General features: G+C 49.4%; 3 protein-coding genes across 3 annotated transcripts in view; 2 read left to right on the top strand and 1 right to left on the bottom strand.

Moving 5' to 3' along the window:
• LOC135827594 (plasma membrane calcium-transporting ATPase 4-like) overlaps positions 1-2,796 on the top strand; it is a 16,359-nt gene extending 13,563 nt beyond the window's left edge. The window contains exons 13-14 of the mRNA XM_065340065.1: positions 133-340; positions 983-2,796. Coding sequence (XP_065196137.1) covers positions 133-340; positions 983-1,241 — 467 coding nt within the window. The 3' untranslated portion in view covers positions 1,242-2,796. The remainder of the gene's footprint in view (positions 1-132; positions 341-982) is intronic.
• Positions 2,797-4,111: 1,315 nt separating this feature from the next.
• On the bottom strand, positions 4,112-18,657 carry LOC135827603 (palmitoyltransferase ZDHHC12-like). Its single transcript, XM_065340073.1, has 6 exons — positions 18,156-18,657; positions 16,588-16,748; positions 13,087-13,171; positions 12,194-12,455; positions 11,248-11,456; positions 4,112-6,184 (listed from the first exon to the last, which is right to left on the bottom strand). Exons 1-6 carry the CDS (start codon positions 18,259-18,261, stop codon positions 5,976-5,978), a joined length of 1,032 nt encoding a protein of 343 aa, XP_065196145.1. The 5' UTR covers positions 18,262-18,657; the 3' UTR covers positions 4,112-5,975.
• Positions 18,658-18,931: 274 nt separating this feature from the next.
• On the top strand, positions 18,932-21,332 carry LOC135827602 (uncharacterized). Its single transcript, XM_065340072.1, has one exon. It carries the CDS (start codon positions 19,059-19,061, stop codon positions 20,103-20,105), a length of 1,047 nt encoding a protein of 348 aa, XP_065196144.1. The 5' UTR covers positions 18,932-19,058; the 3' UTR covers positions 20,106-21,332.
• The last annotated feature ends 3,177 nt before the right edge of the window (positions 21,333-24,509 follow it).

The following is a 24,509-nucleotide window of genomic DNA, read 5'->3' as shown; positions in this document are numbered from 1 at the left end:
GCCATTTCGCAGTCACTTCGCATTGCCATTGCTGTTGTGAACGTGTATATGTATGTGTGTGTGTGTGTGCTTGCACGTGTGTTTGTGTGTGTGTGTTTGCGCGTGTGGATGTGTTGCTGATTGTTTTTGCAGTGACACTGATTGTCCAGGTGATCATAACTGAGTTTGGTGGCATAGCCTTCCGCACAACCCACCTCTCAGCCCAGCAGTGGATGTGGTGCATCTTCCTCGGCTGCAGCGAACTTGTAATCAATCAGATAGTCGTCTCGGTTCCCAAACACCCGCTACCCACGATCGGCAATGAGCCTGCCATTCCGGAACCGGAACGCATTGATGCCAAGTAAGCGGTTGTAAACGTCTCCGTTAATTAACCCTTTGGAGCCTGGAGAAAATGTATACAACTGCGATTGCGATAATTATATTCTTTGCCTTGTTCTGGGCATAACCACCGTTAGGGCCGATCTTTCGGGCTACTGTAAGACATGTTAATATAACGAGTCGCAAATTTAACGATTGTCCGAAATTCGTAGGTTAACGAGAAGATTTGGTAACGATCTTGCAGTATTCCGGCATATCCGCACACAACATATATGAAGCAGTACGGCCTCAACGGATCGTATTATAACGAATAAATGTCATCCGTTAAAACGTTAGATGTACTTCCTCGTTATATAATGTACATGTCTTCCAGTAAATTGTGATGTTTCCGTGCTGGTTTGATGCACTTGTATGTTGCACAGTGACATGGAAAGAGAAGGGGGTGAAGTTGATACTATCTCTGCATCTATCCCCTGAAAAGCATGTGGTCACTTTTTTAACCTAGTATCCAGAGAATCTCTCTTTCCTCGCCCCGCCTGCATGCCTCTCTCTCTCTCTCTCTCTCTCTCTCTCTCTCTCTCTCTCTCTCTCTCTCTCTCTCTCTCTCTCTCTCTCTCTCTCTCTCTTGCTCTGCGTGGTTCTGTTCTGCCCGTCTCGCTTGCAGGATTCTGTGGATGCGCTCACTATGGCGTGTGCAGACACAGATTCGCGTTGTCAACGCGTTCCGAGGCCAGGTGGACAGACGCCCGTCTGTCATCAACGCCGTCGGTGGCAGTAGTGACCCGTTTGCCATGACCTCGCCGAAACGCGAGCCAGCTGCAAACCGCCGGTCGGCCGCCAGCCAGCTGAGCGTGAAGACAATCACTGGCGGGGGAGAGCCGGGAGCCAACACGGTCGTTGACGGTCTGGAGACTGACGTTTGACTCCTACCCGGCCAAGTGTGTGACGATGACGACGAGGCGTTCGGGCCAGGACAGCAGCGCTGACGACAATGACGATGGCTGGATTGCCGATAGCTGTTACTTGTGCGTGTGTGTGTGTGCGTAGGTGTGTGTGTGTGTGTATTCTGTCCCACCGGACGACGGCCGTGTTGCTCGCTATCGTGACCAATCTCTCTCTTTCCTGGCTGCCACCACCGCCGGCTGCCTATCTTCAGCATCACCGTACCTATTATTGTTGTTGTTTTGATCATCGGGGCGATGGCGGCCGCACCGCTATGATGAACACACAGCTCTGGTTTGTTGGCGTCGCTCGTTCTCGCATTTGGCTGCACAACGTCATCCGAAACTGGTTGTAGTTACTGGAAATGAATCGCAATCTCCGCTTGTATTGTTGGTGCCTGCTTACGCCTATGCCACTGTCATCGTCGTCGCCATTGCCGCTGCCGCCTTCTGCACTGCTTGGGTCCAATCCGAAATGTTCTGGTTTTCGTGTGTGAGATGTGCTACATCGGTCTCGCCGCTTCTTCTAATTTTCCCGTTTGTTTTGGTAGTAAATTTTTCGAATTGCGCGTACGCCAGGACTGGGGCCTGGCACGGTTGACAAGTTCATCGTCTGAACATCTGCTGCCACCAGCACCAGGACGGCATGTGTGCGTGTTTGTTTTTGCTCGCGAAGCGCGTGCGCGAGTGTAGCGTGCGCCCGCGCGCCATGTTTGTGTTTTCATCTGCTGCCGCTGCCAGAGGGATGCTCTCGTGCTGACTCTAGGCTTTCTGCTCTACTCTGCCCCCCCCCCCTTTCCCTCGCCCTTCAGTGCCCAGCAATGCCCGCCCAGCATAAGCACCAGTCAGTACCCAGGATAGATAATGTGTATGATAATGCTCTATCGAGTGTAGCGCTAGAGTGTGGAAATGTACAATGTAGGCTGAACCTAGTACTTAGTAGTACTCATAGTAAACTGTTACTTCTCATATTATTCAAGCACGTACTGACTGTGTTATCACCATGGCGATGGTGCTGATCGTAACCAGGGGTGACGATCGCTTTCGGATTACTCTTCCTGTTTGGGCAGTGCAAGCAGTCTATCATTCTAAATCCAATGAGCTGGTTTTGCTCGCATGACTTCTATGATTGTAATGCTTCTTTCTTTCCCTTTTCTGAAGTTGAGGGAATTTCCCTTTTTTCTGTTCAGTTTTTTTGGTGTTTGAAAGCATAGGAGTTCTGGGATAGCCCAGCACAGCCTATAACGTAATTGTTTGTTAGTGTGCCGTTGCTCGATGCCGAGCTCTCTCCTTCTACAGATTCTCATCTTTCTGTACATTTTTTTAGCATTCTCTGTTTTCACTGTGCAGTTCTTATTCTGTGTGTGTGTGTGTTTGCTGTTTGCACATTGTACGCTTACGTTGTATTCTGTGGGTGGGTGTGTGTGGGTGATGCGTGATGTGGGTGATGCGTGATACATGTTTTACAAGAGCTGATATCCTACCGTCTGCATATAAGCATAGTCCTGTCCGATGTGCCACGGCCGTCGACCAACTTCGCGCTACGAGTGTGTTGTGTCTGTGTTTGCGTGTGTGCACCTTGTGAAGCCTAAAGCTTCAGAAGGGGGGGGGGGGGGATGTAATGGTGGTGGTGTGTGAGCCTTCTCAGATCCAGGGGAGATGACATTGATTTATTGATTCTCAATTTTACTTCCGTCACCTGTTTGGCAATAAGCCCATCGCACAATGACGTAATTTGTACCATAAACACCCCACACAGCCACCTACATTGTATGTATTCTAAAATTTCGTTTAATACCAGGGAGTCGTAAAATACCGGTATTTTACGACTCCCTGTATAATACAGTACATGTATAGCAAACTGTAAACTGCCCAATGTTTTAGACATATTTTAAAATGTTTGCTTATTTTGCGAGAAGAGCATAACGCAAATATTAACCGTCGTGAAATCAAACCTCAACTGTGGGTGGATATCAGCAAGAGTACATAACCCCACATAATGGGGTTATGTACTCTTGATATCAGGGAGTCGTCAAATAATTTTGATGGTATTTGACGACTCCCTGGTTTATATGTGAGGCCACAGTGCTCCGCGAACATTTCCTACCGTAAAGTTGCTGGTTCTGAGCAGGGAGTAGTACAATACCACTACTCCCTGGTTCTGAGAGATTCTGTCCGCGGAAAAATCCCAGAATTTGCGGTGAATATTATTGATATGCAGCAAGTTTGCAGTTGATATGAGGCAATTTTCAGTATGTAGTGAAATCAATCAGTTACAAGTCTCTGGTGTAAGCAGTCGTCATAATATTTGAGTACAAAGCCGCCACGATGAGACGTTGCTGACCGAACAGTGCACTGTGTGTACGTGTAGTGCAACAAAAAAGTTCAACAAACGCGGGGGAAATCGCGGAAAGCGCGCTCTTTTAAAAAATCACAAAAAACGCGGCCGCGGAATCGCGATTTCCCCCGGGGACAGGCGATTGCAAAAAATTAGTGACGCAAACAAGTGCTACCGTAGATCAACCGGCCCCGTGGATCGTTTAGGTTAGCTTTCATGCTACAAGAGGTTTAAAACTACTAATTGAACGAAATCGAATATCGCTACATCGTACTTGTAGCGATATTCGATTTCGTTCTGGCTCTCCGCCTTCTCCGTGAAATAATTTAAAAAAGGTTCTGCGTTCGGGCTCTCCGTCTTACCATGTACCAGGGACGTTCTGACAAGACAAAAAAAAACAACAGAAAAAAACTATACAGTGTGCGCGCTGTGGCCATGGTGAGGTGGACGTTCACTTTCTGTAGGTATGCAGAACCTACACATTTGCACAGTGCCCGTCCAATCCATGTCTATGTAGAGATATCGATAATTTTTTCACAAAGATGAGACGGACAGGGCCCAGGCCCCCTCCTCGAAACAATATCTTCTCTAGAATAATAGTGATATTTGTGGACGACCCCCAAGCAATGGACAGAAATCCTTTTTCACGTATACCGGTACGTGTACTGGAGCAACACACTCGCCTTGAGGCGTACCATCAACAGATTCAAGACACACACGAGTCGTACCATCAACAGATTCAAGACACACGCCTTGAGTCGTACCATGAACAGATTCAAGACACACGCCTTGAGTCGTACCATTAACAGATTCAAGACACACGCCTTGAGTCGTACCATTAACAGATTCAAGACACACGCCTTGAGGCGTACCATCAACAGATTCAAGACACGCGCGAGTCATACCATCAACAGATTCAAGACACGTGCGCGAGTCGTACCATCAACAGATTCAAGACACGTGCGCGAGTCGTACCATCAACAGATTCAAGACACGCGCGCGAGTCATACCATCAACAGATTCAAGACACGCGTGCATTGCACGATGACGGGCGGCGAAACAAGCCCCCGTACCACACAACACGGCAGACCGAAACAACGCAAATGACAACCGACAACAATAGCACACCGGTCTCGCTGAATAGCTGTAACTGCGCCCAGTCAACCTGGAAGCCGAACGCAGAGGTACCCGTCCCGGAACGCTGTTACTCCGTTTATGGAGACTAGCATTACTACTGGTGCAGTGGCAGCATGTTCAATTATGATAATTCTTTCTCCGTAAACGTTTGGCACCCTTCACACTGGTGGAAAAGTTCACCGAGGAATTTGGAGGCATAGGAAGAAGCATTAGGATAAAATACCCCTACGTCAAAATGCCTCTTGCCCACGCGCAAACAGTCTCTTGCCGACGTGTCAAACTGCCTCTTGCCAGTGCGTCAAACTGCCTCTTGCCACCGCGTCAAACTGCCTCTTGCCACCGCATCAAACTGCCTCTTGCCACCGCATCAAACTGCTTCTTACCAACGCGTCAAACTGCCTCTTGCCCACGCGTCAACCTGCTTCTTGCCAACGTGTCAAACTGCCTCTTGCCAACGCGTCAAACTGCCTCTTGCTAACGCGCCAAACTGCCTCTTGCTAACGCATCCAGAAGTCTCTGGCGTTCTCATCAAGTCGAGCCTGATCCGAGATATTCGTCCATCTTGCCGGAAAGACCTCGCCCTTGATGAACGGGGCTCTATGCTGACGCTGGAACAGACATCCGTCAATGTATCCGCAAGGAGATAATGGTCATGACAACAATGATGGCGGGAAGATGACAGCGGTGATGATGTCGCTACAGACAAGTGCACGACATCGTTGCACAACCTGTAGAGGATGATGATGTCGCTACAGACAAGTGCATGCACGACATTGTTGCACAACCTGCAGAGGATGATGATGTCGCTACAGACAAGTGCATGCACGACATTGTTGCATAACCTGTAGAGGATGATGATGTCATTATTCCAAGCACAAGTGGATCTGTACTGGTCACCAAGATAATTGTTGCCACTGCTGCCACTACTGCTGCTGCTGTTTCTGCGGTTGTTGTTGCTGTTGCTGCTGCTGTTGTTGCTGCTGTTGCTGTTGTTGTTGCTGCTGTTGCTGTTGTTGTTGCTGCTGCTGCTGTTGCTTAAGTCGAGGTGGAGCAATGGCAAAAGCGGGCCAGAATATCGACTGGCGGCACATGGTAGGCCATGGCATTGCCATGTAATGCAGTGCACCAATGACATCATCCAACCTGTATTATGCAGTATATCAATGACATCATCCAGCCTGCACTATGCAGTGCACCAATGACATCATCCAGCATGTTGAGAGAGTCCTTTAGCGCCGCCGTCACACCAGATCATAATCCGACGCAGCTGGCGCGCGCAGCCCTGCAGCAGCAGAGTTCCTTGCCAGAAGGCGGTGTGTGCGGCGGCCAAACGCTCGCCACCATTGCTCCGTGTCGCTATTGTCCAGGCACTCGATACTATCGGCCGACGGCGGGAAGAGGAAGTGTGTGAGATTGGCAATGGGACCGCCGCGATCGAATGGACTGCAACCTGGGACGGGAGAGTCACAACAACACAACAACAATGCAACCTTCAGTTGAACAGAAAGCAGCCAGTACAAAAACACATTTGGAGAAAAAGAGAGCAATCCCTGCGAGTCAACGGCACAAGCGAATTGTGAGTTTACAAATGCTAAGCGCCGTTGTTCTGTTAATAATGTTGATCTATCCGGTGTCCCAAATCCGTCTGCCCATTTCACACCACTGCTTGCGATCGCCACCAAGCATTCTGAAGTGCTGCAGATGATCCGCGTTCTTCAGTGCTAAGTTGAGAACTTTAAATCAGCTAATACTAGTAATGGTACTTTCACCAGGCAGTTGTACAAACGCACAAACTTCGCATTGTACGACTCCCTGCTTTCACCAGGCAGTTGTACAAACGCACAAACTTCGCATTGTACGACTCCCTGCTTTCACCAGGCAGTTGTACAAACGCACAAACTTCGCATTGTACGACTCCCTGCTTTCACCAGGCAGTTGTACAAACGCACAAACTTCGCATTGTACGACTCCCTGCTTTCACCAGGCAGTTGTACAAACGCACAAACTTCGCATTGTACGACTCCCTGCTTTCACCAGGCAGTTGTACAAAGGCACAAACTTTGCATTGTACGACTCCCTGCTTTCACCAGGCAGTTGTACAAACGCACAAACTTTGCATTGTACGACTCCCTGCTTTCACCAGGCAGTTGTACAAACGCACAAACTTCGCATTGTACGACTCCCTGCTTTCACCAGGCAGTTGTACAAACGCACAAACTTTGCATTGTACGACTCCCTGCTTTCACCAGGCAGTTGTACAAACGCACAAACTTCGCATTGTACGACTCCCTGCTTTCACCAGGCAGTTGTACAAACGCACAAACTTCGCATTGTACGACTCCCTGCTTTCACCAGGCAGTTGTACAAACACACAAACTTCGCATTGTACGACTCCCTGCTTTCACCAGGCAGTTGTACAAACGCACAAACTTTGCATTGTACGACTCCCTGCTTTCACCAGGCAGTTGTACAAACGCACAAACTTCGCATTGTACGACTCCCTGCTTTCACCAGGCAGTTGTACAAACGCACAAACTTCGCATTGTACGACTCCCTGCTTTCACCAGGCAGTTGTACAAAGGCACAAACTTTGCATTGTACGACTCCCTGCTTTCACCAGGCAGTTGTACAAACGCACAAACTTTGCATTGTACGACTCCCTGCTTTCACCAGGCAGTTGTACAAACGCACAAACTTCGCATTGTACGACTCCCTGCTTTCACCAGGCAGTTGTACAAACGCACAAACTTTGCATTGTACGACTCCCTGCTTTCACCAGGCAGTTGTACAAACGCACAAACTTCGCATTGTACGACTCCCTGCTTTCACCAGGCAGTTGTACAAACGCACAAACTTCGCATTGTACGACTCCCTGCTTTCACCAGGCAGTTGTACAAACACACAAACTTCGCATTGTACGACTCCCTGCTTTCACCAGGCAGTTGTACAAACGCACAAACTTTGCATTGTACGACTCCCTGCTTTCACCAGGCAGTTGTACAAACGCACAAACTTCGCATTGTACGACTCTCTGCTTTCACCAGGCAGTTGTACAAACGCACAAACTTCGCATTGTACGACTCCCTGCTTTCACCAGGCAGTTGTACAAACGCACAAACTTTGCATTGTACGACTCCCTGCTTTCACCAGGCAGTTGTACAAACGCACAAACTTCGCATTGTACGACTCCCTGCTTTCACCAGGCAGTTGTACAAACGCACAAACTTCGCATTGTACGACTCCCTGCTTTCACGCATCCACTGCACATAACTGCGCAAGGTCAAAGGTCGGACGTATGTTGCATGCATCATGTGGCCTGAATGCAGGCTTGGGAAAAAGTTGCCCTTTAGGTTCTATCAGCTTTGACGTAATTTTGTACTGCATGTTCTATGTACATGCCGTATTTTCTCTAATAAAAAAGCCCAGTCATGAAGTTGGTCGTTCCAACGAGGAACACACGCTTCTTGCCGAACTTGACACTTGACTGACTCACGACTGCCATCCGGAGGAAACGAAGAAATAAGGCATGTGCAATGTGCATAGAACAGCTCCAACAATAGCCCAGTCTCCAATAATGACCCGGGGTGAGGGTTGTTTGAAATAATAAGAGCACAGTCTCTAATAGTAGCGCGGGCCACAATTGGAGTATGCAACGCATATAATGACTCCATACAAAACAGCAGTACAGCATGCCAAGCACATATTTAAAAGGAGGTTTTCAGTCTAATATTTCCTTCCTGGTGCCCACGTTATTGTGAAACATCAGGTTTGACAAGATTCCTGAGTTTGGGGTTGAGAAAATCAGTCTTAATATCGTCAGTTTATGCCTATAATTATAGACTAGAGTTGGCTTGATAGTGGAGCATTGAAGAAATAAAACACAGTCTCCAATACCAGAGAGGTTTTGCAGAGCAAACGTTCGCGAGAATTTTTGTTTGACGTCACGAAAAAAGAAACTTCACGCGAACGTTCAGCACGTTGAGCGCGAAAATTGAACTAAACGCGAACCAAACTTTCGCTGTTCTCAGGAGGTTTCGTGGATCGCGGAAGTGGTGAACCAATTGCTTTTTTCTTTCACAATCCGTTACCGTTCGCTCAGTCTGCTCTATTTCCGATATGGAGGCCGGTTCTACTTCATCTCCGCCTACACCATCTGCTGATAGCTGTAGGTCCTCACAGTCTGCTACTGGCACTGGAGTTCTTTTCGATTTACAAATGGACGTGGTTTCGTTGCGCCAGATCATGGCGCATCCGAATCCATTTGTCCGTGGCTCTCTCCTGCCGTGGAGAACGTATCGGGGGGAGCTATCCAGCCAGGATGCAGGTAGACTAGGAGGGATAATTAAGAAGGGCATCAGGGATGGTCTGATGAAGCTACTGAACCGCTGTGAATGTGTTACCATGTTGGGTTTTTGTTGTATATCCCGATCTTCCAGAACTGGCTCAGCAGAAGAGTATGGGGAAAAGCAAATTCTCCTGACTGAGGTCACCCAACTATATTCGGAGCGAGCCATGGCTCAGGAACGAGAGGCTGCCGCAGCAGCAAGCAGTCGTGCTGTGGCGCTACAGCTGCGCGACAACGCACGCAGGACGCTGTGCAACAAAGGCGCCACATACCTGCAACCACTGTGACCAACACCACCATCGCACAAGCCACTCCTGCCACACCAAGCAGGGTGGCTGACCCACCCCGCAGAACACCAACAAGCAAGGATGAGTTGGAGCCACTGGCAAAGCGCAGGCCAAGCGGAGCTGCCCCTCTCATGGCACAGGTGGTGGATTACTTAAAGGAGAAAAGTAAACATGAAAAGAGCGTACAGAATGAACGGTTGGCATTAGAAAACGAACAGTTGGCGTTCAAGAGGGAGGAGCTTCAAGCTAAACAAGCAATGCACAAGCTTGACGTGGAAGCAAAGAAAGCGGAAGACGAGCGCAAGCCAAACGCGGAGTCGCGCAAGGAGGAGGCAATGCTGGCCATGATGAAGGTGATGATGGAGAAGATGAAATAAGTCGACCTCACACAGCAACTGTAAATCTTCTTCAGACAATGCATTCATAGGGTAAAACGAAATTGGCGCAGACAAACGCCATCATCCAGCAAACTGAAGTCTAAGCGATCACCACTTTCCTGGTGCCCAACAGAGAGACCCCGAGCGGCACACAAATCAAGACAAGCGACCAGCACCAGCAACTCCTCGTCATCCCAGTCTCCCTCGTCATGAACTAAACCGGTGGCAACTGAAAGTCGACCCCCTGAGCGGTGGTGCGTTCACTTTCTAGCAGCCTCTATTTCGTAGTGTTACAATCCCATGCCGGGGGTCTTTGCGATGTGAGCGCACCGCTCAGGTGGGTCGGATTTCACTTGTCAGCTGCCCTGCAGTAAGAAAAGACTGCAGAGCACTGCACCTTTCTCTTCACCACTTAGATCTCCATCCATCGTTCCCATCTCGCAACAAATACACTCCTTGATCCGATCCACACAACGTAACGTCGGTTCAAATACGCGCGTGCGCTAGCTCTTCATGTAGGAACGAAAATCTCTAGGAAGGAAAATCATGCAAAACAAAAAATTCGAGCGAACGTTCGCAATAATGTTCGCAACCAGGAACGCGAAAATCATTGAGAACGTTCGCTCTGCAAAACCTCTCTACCAGCGCAGTCTCTAATAACGTTAGTAGGGCAGGTTGAGCTGGCATTGAAATAACAAGAACCCCGGGCTCTTACTTAGAGAAAATACGGTCGTCTGCAGAGGGTCTTAATTCACATTTTTTTTAACCTGCGTTTGGTTATGTTTCTCTACTGTAAGGTTTTATCTTTTCTTTTTCTTTTCTTTTCTTTTTCATGTTTTGAACTTTGTTTAACTCATTGGATTTCTTTGGATTCTGTATCTCGATATCGTTATCTTTTCCTCTAGCCCTCTCGCTTAGGATGAGCTTTTTTTTATGGCAGCGCGAACAAGCAACTAATAATAATAATAATAATAATTAAAGTTCACAAATGTTTGGCCCATTCAAATTTCGGCCTCCCAGGGCTAAAACACATTTCGGCCGCATCACATTTTCGGCCTGTACTGCTGCTGCCTGTATGCACTGTCACACTGAACCTTGCAAAACAAAATTTCAGCTGCAACAAATTTTATACGCCGAACATTTATTGATGTACAGTACAATCAGACCTCGCATAACCGCACACATTCGTTTCCACAAAAAATATCCGGATAGGCGAGGGAACCAGATAATCGAACACACATACTGTATGTATGCATGGCAAATGCTGTAAATCGGTGACCAACGATTTTCTTCCGGATGGCGAGGGATCCGGATAAAAGACGGGATAAGCGAGGTCTGATTATACACATTTTCTTATGGTATACCTGTCCCAATTTCACACGCCTGGTTGAATTCACGCCACCCCTCCCCCACTCACACACACACACACACACACACACACACACACACGCACGCACGCACTTGCTCGCACCAACCTGCTCATCATCAGTAGCATCGCACTCACCTCCAAAGCAGCGGCGGTACATGATTGTTCTGGACCTCTGACTCTCCCAGGTCGTTGTCTCCGTCACCGCCAGCCACGTATGGAAGAGGAACAGAGGAATACTGAACACAAGAGCCACACAGCTGATTGCCAAGGCAGACAGGGAGAATTTGTTGATGAGCAGCCAGGCGGAAATTGTGGAGAAGAAATCCAGCGGCCGTATAGATACCCTGCACATACACACACATGCCCGCGACCGCACACCCGCGTACACACACGCATACACGCATACACAGACAGACACACACGTGCACACAGACACACGCGCACGCACACACACGTACACACACGCGTACACACACGCACACACGTACACACACGCGTACACACACGTACACACACGCACACACAAATACACATGTACACACACACACACACACACACACACACACACACACACACACACACACACATACACACACACACAGGGTACAGCAGAGCAGCAGTGACAAAGAGGACATGCACATCAGAGAGTGGTAATACGCAGGGAGATGACACGCAATCTTGGTACACGTACATGCACCCGAAGACGATGTGCATTTCGACCCCGGGTTCGAAAGTTCCACGTGATCTGTGGTCCATGCAACACGATCACAGCCTTGAGCTGTGAGCGCTTCGTCTTCGATTAGTCCTGCCTCTTTCCTGCCAGGTTTCTTTCTATAGGACCAGCAACAAACTCACTGTATTCAGTTGTCCTCTTCCCCTGATTATTAGTAGGGCTGTGGTTGCTAGTTAAACAAATAAAAAATCTGAAGCCGATTAGGATTCTACTGCCAAGAAGATTGCGTTTTGGGAGGGAGGGAGAGAGAGAGAGAGAGAGAGAGAGAGAGAGAGAGAGAGAGAGAGAGAGAGAGAGAGAGAGAGAGAGAGAGAGAGAAATAGAGAGAGGGGTCCAACCGACACATACCATAACATATGGCACGTCGTCACGAGCAGCAGGCTCTGCGTGAACAGGAAGGTCCAGAAGAAGCGGTGACTACGCCGGCCAATACATCCGCCCATCCACGGGCAATGGTGGTCAAAGCGAGACACGCACCGGCCGCACTCCAAACAATGGCGCGCTCTCAGTGGCACGGCACGCTCGCACAGGCCACAGAAAAGCTGCGGCAGCACAACCTGGGGCGGCCATGGCGCTAGACCCGAGTGAGTGGATTGAGTGTTGGACAGAGCTGGAATAATAAATAAAATAATTAAGGGGGCGAACGCCGACAACGACAAGAGAAACCAATTTTGTGAGATATTGAGTGTGCGTGTGTGCGTGTGTGTGTGTGTGTGTGTGTGTGTGTGTATGAGTGAGTGAGTGAGTGAGTGAGAGAGAGAGAGAGAGAGAGAGAGAGAGAGAGAGAGAGAGAGAGAGAGAGAGAGAGAGAGAGAGAGAGAGAGAGAGAGAGAGAGAGAGAGAGAGAGAGAGAGAGAGAGAGAGAGAGAGAGAGAGAGAGAGAGAGAGAGAGAGAGAGAGAGAGAGAGAGAGAGAGAGAGAGAGAGAGAGAGAGAGAGAGAGAGTAAGTTACATTTATAAAGACAGGTAAGTCTAACAAATGAGGACTGAGACCTCTACAAACTCCCACTCATTCCAGTACAGTTTTACCAGAATCCAACAATCAAACAAGACATCTCAAGGTAACAACAGTGTTCATAAGGTTGTCTTTTGAGAACGGCCACAGCAGCGAAAACAGCCAAAGCAGCCATAGCAGCCACAGCAGCCACAGCAGCCAAAGCAACAGCAGCCACAGCAGCCAAAGCAGTTGCTGCAGCAGCAACCACAGCAGCAGCAGCCACAGCAGCAACAGGAAACCTTACAGCGCGAGTCCCACGTCTGGAATTGCTTCTCTCCGAACGAAGGTGCAAGACGATACTGGTATGTGTTGTCATCTGGTGGCACCACCTGAAGAATGCATGGGAGAAGAGAGAGAGAGAGCGAGAGAGAGAGAGCGAGAGCGAGAGAGAGAGCGAGAAGAGAGAGCGAGAGAGAGAGAGAGAGAGAGAGAGAGAGAGAGAGAGAGAGAGAGAGAGAGAGAGAGAGAGAGAGAGAGAGAGAGAGAGAGAGAGAGAGAGAGAGAGAGAGAGAGAGAGAGAGAGAGAGAGAGAGAGAGAGAGAGAGGGAGAGAGAGGGAGAGAGAGGGAGAGAGAGAGGGGGGGGGGGATACTTCGAAGTATGTACTCATTATACACCATACACGTTTTGCTAGTGTAAGCGGGTTTTGCCAGTCAACATGTTGACAGACCTCATCATATCCACTCAGAGAGAGAGAGAGAGTCGAGTGCAGGAGCAGCAGCAGCCACAGTAGCAGCAGCAGCAACAGCAGCAACAACAGCAGCAGCAGCAGAAGCAACAGCAGCAGCAGCAGCAGCAGCAACAGCTGTAAGTCTTCGACCCAAAGTGATCTCCCCCACTTAACCCTGGCTTGCTGATAGTCATGACGGTGATATCCGCGAAGCAGATACATCCCTTGTTCTTGGCCTTTGTCGCACCGCCCCAGCTAGAGGCCGAGTATTCCGCATCCGTAGGAACGCCACCACCCTTCAAGGATCAAGGCGCAGATGCAGCTCCGAAAGCGGTGGGAGGCGAGTAGATCAGACCCAGTCACCACCAGAGTGGTCAAAGACCGAAAATCCCATCCGCTTGTTTCCTTGCCGGAAAACAAATCAGACGTGCGGGGAAGACTTTCCCCCGTTGGTGGTGTTGCAGTCTGGTGCGATGAACTAGTGAGCATGACCAGGCATGCCATATTGCAACACACTGTGGCATATACAGTCAGCTTCGTCAATAACGACTGCGGATATACAGTCAACTTCGTTTATAACGACAATCGGCGGGGCATCAAAAAAGTGTCCTTATTCGCGAAGTGTCGTTATACCCGAAGTCTCATTATATGTATTACAGTTGGATGGAGCTTTGCTCTGGGCAAGGACATTCTGTCGTTATTCGCGAATTGTCGTTATATCCGCAGTCGTTATTAGCGAAGTTGACTGTAACGACAATTCGCGAATAACGGCAGAATTTCCATGCCCAGAGCAAAGTCCCATCAAACTGTAATACATAATTATAATGAGACTTTAAGGACACTTCACGAATAAGGACACGTTTCTGATGCCCCGCCGAGTGTCGTCATACTCAAAGTTGCCAGAGCCCCTACGCATGCAGGACAACACTACCTCGCTGAGGAAAAAACAACAATTCATACACCATTTTTCCATTATTCCCCGTACTTACCTCATGATGAGAAGGGAAAGAAAACGTCCGGTTACTAAATTGACTTTACATGACTGTGGGGATTGCGTCGGTGCTGACACTTTTTTTTCGAAATTCATACATCACTCAGTTGTTTCATCAACCACTACAGCACACCATAACTGCGCCGCTCTCCAGCCGACCTCGACACGTTGCCACAGCACACCACCAGCAAAGTGACACGTCCGTTGGTACTGAATTCCTTCGTACAGCTGTTTCGAGTATACAAACTCTCATCAGTGAGGGTAGATATTGTATTCAGTTCACAGAACAGAGATTCAGTTGGAAGAACACACATTAGCACACCAAGCAGAGAAGGCACACAGGTGCATTCGATGAGGCCTTTCATACCATTATCCTCCACATTCGGAACACTGGTGATATGAGCAGCAGCGAGCCCCTTTAGCCAGCTTTTTAGGCGGTAAAAGCAGTGACACAAATGGCACATACAAGAGAGTGCAAGTGTCACCACCCACCTGGTTGAACTATCAATAACAGTTACACACTATGCCAACCCCAAACCTGACGCTGTGCAGTCCCAGACCTGCCAACACTGTGCTGTGAACTGGTACAGGGCACTGTGCAGTCCCAGACCTGCAAACACTGGGCTGTACACTGGTACAGGGCACTGTGCAACTCTAGACCTGCCAACACTGTGCTGTGAACTGGTGCAGGGCGCAAACTTGAGTCGCGTGATCAGATTTCATTGAGCAGCACGGAACAGTATCTGTCCATACAGTGCCAAGTTTCGCACATTTCAGATCTTAGCTTGGCAATATAGTGTTCACAGGTCTGGGACTGCACAGTGCCCTGCACCAGTTCACCGCCCAGTGTTTGCAGGTCTGGGACTGCACAGCGCCCTGCACCAGTTCACCGCCCCGTGTTTGCAGGTCTGGGGCTGCACAGCGCCCTGCACCAGTGCACAGCCCGGTGTTTGCAGGTCTGGGACTGCACAGTGCCCTGTACCAGTGTACAGCCCAGTGTTTGCAGGTCTGGGACTGCACAGTGCCCTGCACCAGTGCACAGCCCAGTGTTTGCAGGTCTGGGACTGCACAGTGCCCTGCACCAGTGCACAGCCCAGTGTTTGCAAGTCTAGGGCTGGGATGTAGTCAGAACAGGTTCAGGGCGCCAGTTCGTCACTTCGGGTCGGATTTCACCGAGCGCAAGTGTGAATATAAGGAGAGGTTTCTGCTGCTGCTCATATCACTAATGTACCGATTGCAAGACTAACAGTACGAAAGGCCTCATCGGATTTACCTGTGGCTTCTGTGCTGTGCGTGCTAGCGTCACTCCATGTCCACACTCGAGTACCGTAAAGTACCGCCAGAGCGCCCCGTCTCGCGAGAGCGCCCCACCTTGATTTTACAGCCAGGGAAAGGAAAACCGCACGGCAGAGTGCAATGAAGTTGGTCCGGCGTGAGAACCTTAGTGTACTGAGGTCACGCTTAGCAGGTTTTTGTGTGGAATGTGCAATATGTGTACAAGGTTCATGTCGTATGACCTACAACAGACAGGAGACCACCTCCACAATACGACCACGAAAGGACGACATGGTGGGGCGCCCTGGCGGCACTTTACGGCACTAGTGCTGAGCTCATACCACATATTTTAGCGCGGCAATGGTGCAGGATTTGACAACGGTGTGACAAACACTAGACACTACTTTCGTACACATCTTACTGGTACGGAGAGAAACAATACGGAAACAGACAATACCAAGAAAGACAATACCAAAAGGAACAATACAGAGAAAGACGAGACAATGCTGAGACAATGCTGAGAGACAATACGGAGAGAGACAATGCTGAGAGAGACAATGCGGAGAGAGACAATGCTGAGAGAGGCAATACAGAGAGAGACAATGCTGAGAGAGACAATGCTGAGAGAGACAATGCTGAGAGAGACAATGCTGAGAGAGACAATGCTGAGAAAGACAATACGGAGATAGACAATACGGAGGGAGACGATGCTGAGAGAGACAATGCTGCGAGAGACAATGCTGAGAGAGACAATGCTGAGAGAGGCAATGGTGTGACAAACACTACACACGGTAACACTACACATCTTACGGGTAAGAATCCCGGATCCATGCTCGCCGTCTTCAAGTACAGATATTCCGTGATGAGCAGAAGCAGCAGGAAGTCCAGCATACACGACAGGACCGTGAACGAGCAGGACGATGACGACGCTGCGAGAAGCAACGACGATTTGAACCCATAGTGGCGAATGTCTACACAGGACAGCCGACACATCACACACACTGTAAAACCGGAAAATTTCGGTGGAGAATTATTTTCGGCAACTTCGGCACAGGTCATTTTTACCTAAAATACAACGCTACCTAAAATTCAACCACGCCATGACACACAGTGCGCAAAATGCATTTTTGGATCTGGAAAACTGGTTTGCCAAAATTTTCGTGCTCCCGAACCGTTGATTTTGGGAAATACCGAACATATTACACCACCGAAATTCCCGGTTTTACAGTACGTGCATCACATGAGACATGAGCCCATACTGCCGAATGTCTACACGGGACAGCGAACACATCACACATACATCACATGAAGAGTGAAGACACATCACATGAACACATACTCCTACATGCACATCACATCACATGAACACCTACACATACACACATCACATGAGCCCATACTGTCACGTCTCTACCTGCTGAAAAATCACCCGCGATATTCGAGTCTCTCTTCGATGTTTTTTGTTCTGCAAGCTTGTCACTAGTTGACTTGTGAGATTGACACCAGCATGGAGAAGTTTCTGGGCAAATCAGCGGCTGACGAGTCAAGGCAGTTTGGATACGAGCCCAAGAACGCTGCAGCCACGACCGCAAACGTGGTGTGACCGGTAGGAAACTGTTTGCCCCCACCCCCTCCTTTTTCCTATTTGCGACAGCAAAGCAAGGCGCTGATTTTCCTCACAGAGTGACCGGAACCGAATACCAAGCGGCACGGGTTTCAGCTGAGGGGGCAGTTTCTGCACAGCTTTGACTAGCACCATGCACCATGAATCAAGTAGAGTGCTGCTCAATGAAATCCAGTCGTATCACTCAAGTACACGCCGGGCGTTGCGCAGCCCTAGACCTGCGAACACTGGGCTGCGAAATGGTGCAAGGCGTAAACTTGAGTACGCGACTGGATTTCATTGAGCAGCTCTGTACATGACAATCACATTGTACTCTTCCCGGGACCAGTGCATACACTCTCCTCTGCACAGCCAAGGAAACATTACAGCAATCCCTTTGAAATCCGGCACCATTTGTGCTATGGAAATTCTGCTGGATTAGGGAGGGTGCTGGATTTAGAAAATCTGATTTACTGCAGCAATATGCATGAAAAGGACATTCTGGTACAGTGGTCCCTCTATAATCCGGCACCATTTGTGCCACGAAAATCTGCTGGATTAGGGAGGGTGCTGGATTAAAAAATCTGATTTACTGCTGCAATGTACATGAAGAGGACATTTTGGCTACTGAAAATTGTGCTGGTTTATCGAGGGTGCTGGATTATAAAGTGCCGGATTAGAGAGGGACGACTGTAACTGAAAATTAAGCTGGTTTACGGAGGGTGTTGGTTTGTACAGTGCGGGATTGATGGTGCTGGTACACGCACTAGCCTACCTTTAGCTTCCAGTAGGATCACCGCCAGCACGTACGCAGTCAGACAGGTGTGTAGGATAGGTCCAACGCGCTGTGCATGGCTCGTGGTGCCGTCTTGTTGACGCATCTCGCCCGTGGTAGCACAATCAATGGTACGTATAGTAGATTTAAATTAACGTTCTGAACCACCGATATTCAGTAGCTACACTCTACTTTTATACAGCTGGATACAGCTCAGAAAAATTGAGGAAGTGTCTTGTAGTTTATTATACGTGGGCATGAAGAATTATTTGAATTTTCAAATGAGAAAAGAGCTAACCTGGCACTTATTGTTATAAATACTGTACAGACTCAGAACTTGGAATTAAAATTGACGCACTGTATTGCCGGCTACTGTATTCCCGGGCACTTTTCGATATATACATTGTAGTGGCCAAAAGCCACAGTGGTCGAGTCCAGAAACAAACAAATACACTGACACTACAACACCATTGAACATTAGTACAGTAATGTCTTGTCAACAGCAAATAAACTCAGTTCATTATGGCTTTTTATTTATGCATTTATGTCAAGAGTCCATTATTTTGCACTCTTTATCAGTTCTGCTAGCCTTGATCACGTCACGTCGTGCGTAGATCTCTCTACAATGTACGCGTCACCTTACAAAAAAGACGCGATTATCCTGTCATGGCAACGAGAGATGGCGCGGTGGAGTTTTTGGACTTTCGATTTTTTTGCTGATCGCGATATCCAGATTATTATCGCTTGAGTAAAAAGATTTTTCAAACAAACACACACACGATCGAAGAAGTTTGTTTGAATCCTTGACCCTGTGTGAGCAAATTTGCTTCTTGTTATCGTCTGCTTGGATACTAGTAGGTTACAGCTGTCCCTGGGCCCAACAGCCGTATTCCGAAGGTCGCCATGTTTTCCAGACTCGTTTTTAGTGCCTCTGGCGTCGGCCGTGGACCACTGAATGCTCGCTGTCGTCTGTTCTCGTCCTCGATCAGTCGCAGAGCTCCAGCTGTCGAGAATCCTCCGAACCTGAAAGCCAGGCGACGGCCGCTGAAGGTGCACCCAGCCAATACGGACAAGCCGCGTCCGATGCGGCCAAACGTACTGGCGAAATTCGCTGGGTACACTTGGAAAAGGATGGGCACCCTTGGCGTGGGTGTGTTCGTCACAGGCACGGGGATAGCGTTCGCCTTCATCGTGATCCGTGCGAAACTGCTCAAGGAGGACGACACGAGCGCAGATCTCTGCATTGACGAGAAGTACAGGCGAAAAGTGTTCGAAGTGTGCGCACCGGACTATGACGACCTCGTGTGCCGTGGAGAGGGCATGCTGGGCATCAAGCGGCTGAGACGCAACATCATCGGCAAAGCACAGGGCAAGGTGCTGGAGCTGGCCTGTGGCACGGGCACCAACTTCCAGCACTACGACAAGGAGAAGGTGACGGAGGTCATCGCGCTGGACCTGAGCCCCAAGATGGTGGAGACGGCACGCAAGAAGCCCGAGAGCCTGTTCATCAGGGAGCTGCGCGTGGGCAACTCGGAGGACCTGTCGCAGTTCGCCGACGGGACGTTTGACACGGTCGTGGACAGCTTCGGCCTGTGCAGCTACGAGCGGCCGGAACGGGCGCTGGCCGAGATGCGGCGAGTGCTGAAGGACGACGGCACCATCCTGCTGCTGGAGCACGGCCTGTGCAAGCGGACCTACTTCTGGATGACCAAGATACTCAACGTCAACGCGCAGCGGCACGCGGAGCACTACGGCTGCTGGTGGAATCGCAACATCATGCGCATGGTGTACGACGCCGGCCTGGAGACACCGTACTTCCGCATGCGCCACTTCCGCTCCACGTTTTTCATCGTGGCCAAGAAACCCGCCGCCCAGCCGGGAGACGGGTCGGTGACAGCAGACAATGGTACCAGTGCTGCCACCACTGCTGGGACATTCACTCTGCGGTGATGAGGTCGTCCGTGTCCACCACCACCATTCGGGGCGGGTCACACTTCCAGCAGAGCAAGCAGTGCGACGGCGTCGGGTCGCCATGGCACCCAGTGCACTCGGCAACAGCACCGACGCGCTCGCATGCGCGCGAACGAGTCACTGTGCTGAGAGCGCCCGGCCATGTTGTGTGGATCATGTGCGTTGTCGTCCGTCGCCTCGTGACACAAGCAGAGCAGCTCACACTGTACTAAATGAAGCACATGCTGTTGGCCCAGTCCGGTCCGTCAGGCATGCCAGTAGAGCCAGCCTCTCACCTGTAGGGAATGATGCTCGCGAGGCCCACTGCAGTGTCCAGTGTCCTTGCTGGTATGGTCGTCATGGTAATGATGGCGGACCACGCTGTGAGTTGTTGTCACACCAATGACGCTGGAGGATTTCGGCACGGGCTATGTCTGTCTGCGTGGCGACGCATCGGTGCTTGGCTTTTCTGTTCTGCACCGCGGATGTGCATGATGATGTTTGTGTAGATTCCGAGTGTGTGCGTGAATACTGGAATGTGTGTGCAACCGCCATCTTCGGACGCATCTGCCAGTGCACTCGCTCAGTGCTGCTATCCCTAGCTCCGTGCGGAGTAGTAATTCAAGTACTCACTGCTACCTGCCTTTGGGCAGTCTGCATGCCAGTGGACACACGTAAGATAAGTTCTCCTTGCTGTCTTCTGCTGAACGGCGGGAACAAGTCTCGGCTGCTATCACTGCCTGCCATCACTGTGTGCTATTACCATGATTTCAAGCTGCTATTACTGGCTGATATCACTGCCCGCTGCCTGCTATTGCTATAGCAGCGTTACAACGGTGGCATGTGCTGACCTGCTTGTCCAACAGCAACATGGCTTGTGACTTCTTCGGAGCCTGCTGGCCATGCTCATACGTGCCTGCTTTTGCGGAGTGTATGCACGCTCACTATCGTTGGCTTGAAGCGCTTCTGCTACTGCTGATGACGCCAATGCTGCTACTGGTGTGTACTGGCCCAGCACACGCATACTATCCTGTACAATCCTCTGTGTCTTGCTTTCAGACGCATTGCATCAGCTACCTGTCCTATTTATTTTATTGATCTATTTTCAACCTCCTTGTACTTACTTGAAGTACGTACATACCCCCTCCACAGTCAGACAATATGTAACTCTGCAGCTTGTGTGCAACCGCCGGAGGATGCACCCAGTGAGTGTGCTGCCAGTGCTCAACACCGCGGAGGTAGAGCGTAATACAGAGTAGTGACCAGGGAGTAGTAAAATTACTACTCCCTGGTCGCGACTGACTTTATGTAGCTTTGCTCGCCCTTGTTGTTCTGTGTGCATTGTAGTCTACACTGTACAGTCGACTTTGCGTATGACGACACTCGGCGGGGCATCAGAAAAGTGCCGTTATTCGCGAAGTGTCCTTATATCCGAAGTCTCATTACATGTATTACAGTTAGATGGGACTTTGCTCTGGGCATGAGAATTCTGTCGTTATTCGCGAAGTGTCGTTATATCCGCAGTCGTTATTAGCGCGAAGTTGACTGTATGTGCAATGACGTAGATCTACGTACAGTGATGGGCAAAGAAATCCAACCTCATGAATGAAATAGCGCCGGACACTACACAGCCCCAGCACTACACATACTGATCCGTGCCCTCGAACGCGGCGCTGCTTTATTCTTGAGGTTGGATTTCTCTGGCCACGCACCACTGTAGTTTACCGGCTCTGCATTGCTGATCGTCTATGTGGTGGGTTTCGACTGCATCTGCATGGTGTTGTACCGCTTGATGTTCTCTACCTTGTGGTGGCTTGCTCTGAATCTGTTTTGCAACATGGAGTTTTGTAAATTGGACTGTTTTGCAGCAGTCCTTCAACAGAGAAATGTACACTATACTGTAAACCGCCCAATGTTTGCATCTGTTTGCGATCTGATCATCTCTCAGGACCAGCTACTAGTCTACGATTGCAATTTTTGCGGATCACTGTGGCCACACAACATATACGTACACCCATTGTTACGCCAATCAATAGTTTTGGGGGCCATTTTTTCCTTGAAAAGCCAAATTTTGTGACTCTTGACACTCTTCCAGACCACTAGACTGGTCAGAAAGGTGCCCGGTCGACGGACGTGCCAGCCCAAATTCGCTCGAGACTTTTCGATATTATGCCGCATAATTTTGCTGCGCTTCTTTCGATATTATGCTTGGAATTAACGAGAGAGCTTGGAAGCTCAGGGCCCTGCGCTATGCTTTGTTGCCTAGCTCATCGTGCATGTTGTTAGAGCTGATGGAAATGCTTTTTCCTTTGATTAGCTACATCATTGTTTTGCAAAAACGTTTCAATGAGATACTGAAGTACAAGTAACGTCTTCTGCATAGCTATGGGACCGGCGCTGACTCTGCCGATGACGGGCGTTCTGGAGTCGACGGGATGTCTGTCCTGACGTTTCCTGGGACCGGCGCTGACTCTGCCGATCACGGGCGTTCTTTTTCTTCTTATTATTATAATACTGACGGCAACTAACATCCATTCTGATTGCATTTACTCGTCTCCCTACTTCGTATTTCTTTCCAGAAAATCTCCCCATGCAGCAGGGAGTCGTTTACATAATATGACTCCCTGCTATACATCTACATGACTGACTTGTCAGTTTGAGCACTCTGGCAAGATACGTTCGGGCCTGATTGGAAATTTTTATTTTCATTGCTATCAGGTTCGGCCTCATTTTCTCTGTGCTGCGCTGATGAGTTCAAAAAGAACGAAACAGCATGCTGTCCGCAGATTGAGTGACTGTATATACGTTATAATTATTATCAAGAGTACATAACCCCCAAAAGTGTGCAACGCCGATCCAGCTCTGTGTAGGGTCTTGGTCGAGCGGAATCGGATCTTCTGATGTCATGCGTACACTTCAGACCAGCCGGTCTCGAGGCAGGGCACCATTGTTTTTGATCCAAGAGTACCCGCGACTTCCCGGGTTCCCCTCGGATGTGTACGGTATTATGACGCAAAGATCCGATTCCGCTCGACCAAGACCCTATGCAGAGCTGGATCAGGCCTTGCACAGTCTGGGGGGGGTTATGTACTCTTGTTATTATGCTATCGGCCTACATGCGATTTCCGGGCTGGTCGACAGGCGGCCCAGCCAGCCTGCTAGTGGGATCTCGGCCTCGCACACAAATCCACACAAAATTTAATGTTACTGCACTGAATGCATCCCCCCCCCATTCACTTCGCATATATACTCATTCTCTTGATGGTACCGTACTCTTGATGGTACGGGACAGGTACGGGATAGTGCCAGGCATGTCGATGGCACAAACAAACAAAAATATTGTGGCCAGCTGTCTTTGCTGGTACGGTACAGTACGGGATAGATACAGGATAGCGCCAGGCGTGACACAAACAAACAAACACACAAACAAACACCAAACGAGAGAGCTTGGAAGCTCAGGGCCCTGCGCTATGCTTTGTTGCCTAGCTCATCGTGCATGTTGTTAGAGCTGATGGAAATGCTTTTTCCTTTGATTAGCTACATCATTGTTTTGCAAAAACGTTTCAATGAGATACTGAAGTACAAGTAACGTCTTCTGCATAGCTATGGGACCGGCGCTGACTCTGCCGATGACGGGCGTTCTGGAGTCGACGGGATGTCTGTCCTGACGTTTCCTGGGACCGGCGCTGACTCTGCCGATCACGGGCGTTCTTCTTCTTCTTCTTATTATAATACTGACGGCAACTAACATCCATTCTGATTGCATTTACTCGTCTCCCTACTTCGTATTTCTTTCCAGAAAATCTCCCCATGTAGCAGGGAGTCGTTTACATAATATGACTCCCTGCTATACATCTACATGACTGACTTGTCAGTTTGAGCACTCTGGCAAGGTACGTTCGGGCCTGATTGGAAATTTTTATTTTCATTGCTATCAGGTTCGGCCTCATTTTCTCTGTGCTGCGCTGATGAGTTCAAAAAGAACGAAACAGCATGCTGTCCGCAGATTGAGTGACTGTATATACGTTATAATTATTACATAACCCCCCAAAGTGTGCAACGCCGATCCAGCTCTGTGTAGGGTCTTGGTCGAGCGGAATCGGATCTTCTGATGTCATGCGTACACTTCACACCAGCGCAAGGCCGGTCTCGAGGCAGGGCACCATTGTTTTTGATCCAAGAGTACCCGCGACTTCCCGGGGTCCCCTCGGATGTGTACGGTATTATGACGCAAAGATCCGATTCCGCTCGACCAAGACCCTATGCAGAGCTGGATCAGGCGTTGCACACTCTGGGGGGTTATGTACTCTTGTTATTATGCTATCGGCCTACATGCGATTTCCGGGCTGGTCGACAGGCGGCCCAGCCAGCCTGCTAGTGGGATCTCGGCCTCGCACACAAATC

This window comes from Sycon ciliatum, chromosome 11 (genome assembly GCF_964019385.1).
Source record: "Sycon ciliatum chromosome 11, ocSycCili1.1, whole genome shotgun sequence".
Taxonomy (NCBI): Eukaryota; Metazoa; Porifera; class Calcarea; order Leucosolenida; family Sycettidae; genus Sycon; species Sycon ciliatum.
Note: the sequence above shows the minus strand (reverse complement) of the source record. Positions and strands in the feature narration are given on the sequence as shown.

Excerpts from the sequence above, each read along its gene's own strand:
- LOC135827603 (XM_065340073.1), bottom strand. The coding sequence starts at position 18,261 with ATGCGTCAACAAGACGGCACCACGAGCCATGCACAGCGCGTTGGACCT. Across the intron at positions 13,172-16,587 it reads TGGATCCGGGATTCTTACCC|GTGGTGCCACCAGATGACAA; the intron begins GTAAGATGTGTA and ends TGCATTCTTCAG. Across the intron at positions 12,456-13,086 it reads CCAGACGTGGGACTCGCGCT|CTCTGTCCAACACTCAATCC; the intron begins GTAAGGTTTCCT and ends TTATTATTCCAG.
- LOC135827602 (XM_065340072.1), top strand. The coding sequence starts at position 19,059 with ATGTTTTCCAGACTCGTTTTTAGTGCCTCTGGCGTCGGCCGTGGACCA.